The sequence below is a fragment of the Montipora capricornis genome, chromosome 8 (genome assembly GCF_036669925.1).
Source record: "Montipora capricornis isolate CH-2021 chromosome 8, ASM3666992v2, whole genome shotgun sequence".
NCBI classification, from domain to species: domain Eukaryota; kingdom Metazoa; phylum Cnidaria; class Anthozoa; order Scleractinia; family Acroporidae; genus Montipora; species Montipora capricornis.
This window is the reverse complement of record NC_090890.1, coordinates 7,778,969-7,786,435: the sequence shown is the minus strand read 5'-3', so window position 1 is coordinate 7,786,435 and position 7,467 is coordinate 7,778,969. Positions and strand designations below refer to the sequence as shown.

The following is a 7,467-nucleotide window of genomic DNA, read 5'->3' as shown; positions in this document are numbered from 1 at the left end:
AAGTGTTACTGAAATCCGACAAGAAAATTGGGGGTAACCGCGCATTTTTCAAAGATAATTCATGAATAATATTTGTACCAAGCTTTAAAATACAAAGCAATGTATGGCGTTGTTTCTGAAATTGAAGCTTAATTATCTCTCAAAAATGCATGGTTACCCCCAATTTTCTTTTTGGATACCAAGGGTACTTACTAAGATCTAATTTCTCCGTATAGATCGTTTCCACGTGACGTCATCATTTTCTAAAATCCAAAACTAAAGAGCCACGAAAGTTTTTATCCTCATCAGGCATAAGAGGCGGTAAATTTGTATCCATTTGCAATTTTAAAGCTCAATAGCGTGCTTCGTTTGGAAACCAGAGCATTTTGAATTTCTGAGTTATAGCGGTGCGTGACACGAGGCGACGATCGAGTTTATTGAGAGATATATATTTATGTCATGGTTTTGAGCCTTTTTAGAATTTAAAGCATTAGGAAAAGTGCTTAGGTAAATAGCTGTCTGTTCAGTACAGATGATCACTCGCCTAGATAGCCAAAGTAAGTAACAGATGTTGACACTGTTTTCCGGCCGCCATATTGGTGCACCACAGATGTGCACCAACATGGCGTTTTCATACTGGACTCTGTAAATTTCTGCGAAGTTTTTCTGAAGTTTGGGGAAACGCACAGGCCTAAAACTTGGAGAAGCGTCTTCTTCATTTATCTTCTACAACATCACGAATTCTTGACTTTTTCCACTGGATAGTTTTCGATTTATTTTTTTTATTGCGTGACAGTGAAAACGATCTACAGTTTGAAACCGCACAAAAATACCCCTGTATTAGTGAGCATCACCGATAGGAAACCCGAGTATCTAGAGATGCGCAGAACGTATGCACAATAACAATAGTAGGCACAGTGCGATATTGTTTACCGGTGTCCAAGCATGAAAAGAGGGAACTAACACACTTGAGGTATCACCAGAGCCAATGAAAACTGCTCATAGAAATTTACTCCACAAAGGCCAATCAAATAAGGCGTTTTATCCATGACAAGTGTACCCAAGTGTGACCAAAGTGCGACGTACTACAGTTCAAAGGAAAGCAGCTAGAATTTCAGGAAGCTTTGTGACTTGACGACGCAAAGTTTGCGTCCACTTTGAAATCGCACAAGATCCATGTGTTCTCAAGTGTTTTAATTGTCGGCTATGGTCAGTCGAGTAACACCGCACGCCGACATGGAATTGTACAGTCTGCACTCGACAGGTAAAGGGGTTTGGATCGCAGCTAGTTGTAAGCTTCCTCACTTTGACTTCGTTTAAATAAGGTTTCTTTTCAACAGCCATGTGGCCTTTCTTTGACATTCTTTGAGCGTTTTCCTTCGTTCTGCTTTCTGATATAACAGCATTCTTTTTTGGTTGCAGGTCAAGTTGATATCGCAGATGACGAGAGAGACATTAACAGGGGCTTTCGTCAGCTTCCCAGCCGCAGTGATCACAGATCTCTTCACAGGACGAGTACGAGGCGAAGACACTCGAGTGCACGTCGAGGTTCCATAAAAACAAATCAGGAGATCGAAGTAGTAAATATTGAGGATTATGTATCGGACGAAACAGAAGAAGATTTGGTCGATCCTAAAGAATTAAATCAACCAATGTCGGCAAAACGACGCTACAAGTAAGGTTGAAACATTTGTTTGGGGATAGTTCGTAAATGTTCTGATGTTTACCGAAAAGGTCATGTTACGCACAGGTGTTACTGTCGATAAATGCATGCATAAGCAAACGGAATTATCGTCATTTAGTGATAAAATGTACATTCGAGCTATATGGAATCCACAATTGGGAGGCCCCACAAATTATGGTACCCTAAACTACACGAGTGCAGTATATATCCGCTTGATTTTTTTACAAATTAGGACAAATTTGTCCAGTGGCTCAATGTATGTTTCGAAGCGTCCTTTTGAAGATAGACAGTCAACATGGCTTTGTCGTATGATTAAAGGCAACGTGGATTCAGAGCTTGACCCTGGCTTTGAAATTTATGCACCTATCAATGTTAAGCCCCAGGGAGAGGGGGGGGGGGGGGGTCGGACATGGGGTGGGGATTTTGACATTTTCATTTAAGAGAATTAAAATTCCCCACCCCTGGGACAAAAGAATTGGTCAAAATGTTCCCCTGGCAGCAAGTGAAGGTGGTAAAATGTCCTTTGTACGATCAAAATTGCTAGCCTTGGGACATCACATATAATCAAAATCCCTACCCTAGGGACAGACCTCACGATCAAACTCCCGTGGTTAGCCCGACCCCCCTCTGGGGCTTAACATTGATAGGTGTATTACCATATAGGAATTATTATGCATAATTCATTTCGTTTTTCCTTGGTTATTCCGGTTTTCCCCTCTCCTCAAAAACCAACATTTCATTTGATTTGTTCTGATTTCAGTTGATTTGTAGTCTCCCCGATGATTGGGGCACTTGTGCTCGGCTAAATACATGTACATGTAACCTTGAGACTTAAATGAAGTGATAATTATATTATTATTATTATTATTATTATTATGGAAATTACAGGTATATTTATAAAAGGTTGTGAAAAAAAATAATTGTTGCATTTTTTTAAAATTTTTGTAATCATTTAGTTTTTCATAACATTTTTGTCTAAAACTTCTGGAACAGGAGCTTGTGGTTGACTAAGGTCCTGTTTATATGGTCTCAGGTACCGGAGACAACCCTTCCCCCAAATTACCCACTAATTTGTTTAAAAATTCTATCAACCGTTTACATGAGGTGGGTGAGACAATTCAATTCGGGGAGGCAAGTTGTCTCGCCTCAGCAGGTAGGGTAACCTTGGCAGGCAAGACAATTTTTTCTCTTGTAAACAGTTTGGCTCTACTACCCAAGACAAGACAGCAAAATCTTAAATGCGCATGCATAAAGTAAACATCAAAATCGAAGAAGCAACAATTTGGTGGGTTTATACGTTTGCTTTTGAATGAAAAGGTTTTTTCCGCCAAAATTCTCACTGCAGTCAATGGAAACTCTTGATTCAAAAGCAGCCTGTCATAATCTCGTTATTTAAGGTCGATGCAAACTGGTAAGACATAGATACTAAGTCAACGCTAACAGTTTTAATCCATCAATGGCTTCCAGACCCCGCACAGTGCACATGTCCTTACAAGTACTACCGCTGATCATTACACAGCCGTTTTATTAAACTACACATTACTGCTTCGTTAAGATTGTCAGTCCATTTTCTGAATGTGAAAATGCAACTATACTTAACTTAAATTAATAGAAACAAACTAGAAAGAAAGAAGGGCAAATGATGAATGTGTATTTTTATGAAGATGCCTCTTTAATAAAATAATTATGTGCATAATTAAGTAGGGTGACATCTTTGTCTCGGTCACACAATTTGTCGATATAAACGCTTGGTAAAGTTGTCTTGGGAAGGAGGGCTGCCTCGGGTAACCAAGAGCATGTAAACAGGTCGTAAATGTACTAGAGCAAATGTAAAAGAGCAAGGGGACACTTGCAGGGCTCGAAATTAACGAAAAAATCCAGTCGCAATTTGCGACAAGATACGAAAATTTAGTCGCAATTACGCAAATTTTAGTCGCAAAATTGGCGCTCTGCATTGTGTTGTCAGCGGCTTAGCAAAAAAATATGAGCCCGCAATACTTGTGTGTAAAGAAACGGCTGAAACTGGCGAATGATCAAAGGAATGGAGCTGTGCACGTAACATTGCAGCTAAATTACTCTACAATTACGCTATCTTCAGAGAAAATTCACAACAAGAAGCAAAATAATTTTGTCATTTTTTAATTTTAGCAAAAGTAGCAGCAAGGTGGCAACTGCTAACCCCTTTTGAAAGAGCGAAGGTGACAACAAGTCGCAAATTTGCGACTTCTCCAGATATTTTAGTCGCAAAGGGAAAAATTTAGTCGCTAATGGGACTGTATTGGTCGCAATTTCGAGCCCTGACTTGCAGATGTAAAAGAGCAAATGTAAAAGAATGAGGGGACACTTGGTGACGCTTTTTGAAATCTGTGTGCATCTGATAACTTAATTGCATTTCTGGACATATCTGCGAGAGAGAGAACTCAGGAGTCCCTTATGTAAAATTGTTTTCCTGTGCCATTCTTGTTTTCCTTGCATTTATACTTAATGTGTAACTATGGCGATTATCCAGTTACATCTACTATCCCTTGGACTGCTGAGAACTTCACATGTAAAATTAGAGGAGCACAATCAATTATTTTAGAATTTATTGAATTTCCGTTTGTTATAAAATGTGTGCATAATGAAAATTTTTTTTTCCAGTCGCTCAATAAAGAATTTCAAGGGACAACGACGGATATCCAGGTGGAAGGCCTTTAGGCTGCGAACAGCAATGGTAATCATTACTTCTTACTTAAAATACTTTGCATCTGTGAATTGCAAATTCAGACCATTGTATAGTTTACTGAAATAATGAAACATTCGATCCTACACTGTAGCTGGCTTCTACCTGAGTACTGTACATGTAAAGTTTTGTTTCATTGCCATCTTTCTTTTTAATCTAGCACAGAACTTTGCATAATAATGTGTCAACAAAGGAAAAATGTCTATAATATTGTCTTGAAGTTTAAAATAGGTAACTCATAATTTTTAAAAGCGTACTTGAGTATTTAAAAAAAAGATAAAAAATATATTTATTTATATCTAAAAAAAGATAAAAAAATTACATTAGTATTATACTGCAACAATATTTTATATGTTGTAAAATTATTAGTTAAAAGAAAAATTAATATTATGAAAGTTCCTTCTTGACATTGGAAGCATAAATTATAGTGAAAGCAAAACCCTTTCTCACACTCTTAAAAAATTAAATTCACTGTGTCACAAAGTTAAGAGAAGTGTTGTCATAATTGTCATCTGACTTTTTCGTTTCTCTTAAAAGTACTGGCAGTTGACTACTTCGTCAATATCAGAATGGAGTCATGACCTTGAACTCTGGAAAGGGCATCTAAAGGAAATTGAAGGTACTAACAAATTAGCTAATATTACTCTTTACATTCAGCATCATCAACAGTGATAATGTGCACTATGTTGAGAAATCAAGCGAGCCTTAATTTGTAGTGTCAGCAACAATTACTTTTAGTTAATTTAAATGACATAAGGCTCCATAGTGAGGTTAGTTTTCTCACAGCACCACTTGAGATTATAAATACAGAATGCAGACATTCGTTAATCCATTCCTGGGACCATGAGGTGTTAAAGTGTTACTACATGTATGACCAAAAAATCCTGATGATTGTTCTTCCTTTTCTTTGGATTTCAATCAACTAAACACTAACTTACCTACTAAGTTTGACGCCTTGATTTCAAAATAACACCTGTTTATTTTAACTGAAATTTTCCCATTTAGTGGTCTGCCATTTTTAACTTTATAATCTTGCGAGAGCTGGATCAAGGACAAAATGACATCAAAGACTCATTAGTTTAACAATGCAGTGCTGTCGTACGCGACTGAATTAATATGCAGCGCAGGAGTTTTGGGCTTTCAGACATTAAAACTTTAATTTTGCATAATATTAAGCTACATTTACATGCTGAAAATATTAATTTGAAGCTATTATTTTGAACATGAGTAATGGCAGACTGTGAAATCCAAAACTTACACTTGAAGTATACCACCTTTGGATAAAAGTTAAAGCTCAAAATTTTGCCAGTCAGGTTTTAAGCAAACACACTTTCAAAACCTGAAGAAAACAAGGAAGTGATATTGGTGATATATATGTACATGGTACATGTGTATAAGCACTTTACAGTTTAATACTGTAACAATGTTAAACTGTTAGGCATTTATTCAAACAAAAAATGGCAAATAAATATAATTTTTTTCTTAAACTTAAACCAGAGGAATTTGAGAACTATTATGTAACCTTATTCTCACTAAATTTCACTATTTAATTTAACCCTTTCACTCCTGTGGGGTTCCCCATTGACGAGTAAAATCATCTGGCGTTAGACAGAGTAAAATCTATAAGTGTCACTCTTGGGAGTGAAAGGGTTAATACACTCTAAAATATCATTTAAACTGTTGTGAGCGGTGAAATATGAAGCTGCCCCCAGAGGATCTGTTCAGTATAATATGGACATTTCTGACAGAACATGACACGAACGAAGTTTATCAGAGTGCAAATATAGATGTACGTATTGGGTATTTAGACTGTAGAATACTGTACCTTACACTTTGTTATGTTTGCTATTGTTTACAATGACAATCATATTAATTATGTTGTTACAGTTCTGAGGTCAAAGCTACTATTAAAGAATAGAAAAAAATTATGAAATTTAATACACTCCAATTCTAGTTTCCTCTCAAAATTGCAAATTTTAATACTAGTCAAATATGGCTCTTGACTTTCCATGAAATTACGTTGTACACACTCGCAAAATTTAAAAAAGAATGAGGTATAGTTTATTTTAAATGGAGGTATTTAGGAATTCAGGGAAAGTGACCTGGATTGCAACCAATTATTACTGCAGGAGTTAATTTTTCAACTTGTTGCAGCACAATTTCAAAAACAAAACTCTGCAGCTTGTATTTTGGATAATATTAAATCTTTTGCTGTTTCAGGTCGATTTGGAAATGGTGTCTTGTCCTTCTTCATTTTCCTTAAATGGTTGTTGTTCTTGAACTTGGTGATATTTTTTCTGGAATTTGGTTTGGTTTCATTGCCTGCAATAATTCTTGGTGGAAATAGCACCTCACAGCCCAACACAAACTCTTGCAATTATGACCAGCTTAAGCCAATCCTACCTAGCTCAAGGTCTATAGCAGACCTTATTGTAGACTTCTTTACTGGGCAGGTGAGCTTTAATAAGTTTGCTTAGGATCCAGCAGCTTTGAAAATTGAAGGAATATTTGGGCACCTCAAAATGATGATAAATGTGTTTTTCATACCATCAGTTTCCAAACCTAAATGACAGTACTGCAGGCCTAGGATTTCTTGAAAAAAAAGCAGTCTTAATTTTGCCACAAGATACGAAAATTTAGTTATGGAAGGTTGCAAATTTTAGTTGCAAATAATTTGTTATCGTGGGTCATTGTGCTGTATTGTCACCTGAGCAGTTTAACAAACAATGCAATGTGTGTAAAGAAACTGTTGAAAATGGCAAATGATTCAGGGATATGGTGTTGTGCACTTTAGACATTGCTGCGCAGCTAAATTACGCTCAAATGTCTCCTTTATCTTCAGATTGAAACAAAATTCATGACTTAGAAACAAAATAATTTTGCATTATTTTAGCACATGCACACCCTTTTATTTCGTAAGAGTGAAGGTGAAAGCTAGCCACAAAGTTGCAAGTTACTCCTTCAGATATTTAATATGCAAATGGGAAAAGTTCAGTTGCAATTTTGTGCCCTGTACTAAGAGATGCATGAGCTTTAATTTACATTTTGTGTTGAATACATGTAATATGTTTTAAATTTGTCT

General features: G+C 36.4%; 1 protein-coding gene across 2 annotated transcripts in view; it reads left to right on the top strand.

Annotated features, from left to right (window-relative positions):
- The first annotated feature begins 914 nt into the window (after positions 1-914).
- The window catches only part of LOC138059103 (transmembrane channel-like protein 7), a 31,420-nt gene continuing 24,867 nt past the window's right edge, over positions 915-7,467 (top strand). The window contains exons 1-5 of one of the 2 annotated variants that reach the window (XM_068904623.1): positions 915-1,243; positions 1,402-1,654; positions 4,304-4,376; positions 4,923-5,004; positions 6,606-6,838. In XM_068904623.1, the coding sequence (XP_068760724.1) occupies positions 1,186-1,243; positions 1,402-1,654; positions 4,304-4,376; positions 4,923-5,004; positions 6,606-6,838 (699 nt within the window). In that variant the 5' untranslated portion in view covers positions 915-1,185. The remainder of the gene's footprint in view (positions 1,244-1,401; positions 1,655-4,303; positions 4,377-4,922; positions 5,005-6,605; positions 6,839-7,467) is intronic. The other variant, XM_068904622.1, reaches the window with a different exon arrangement.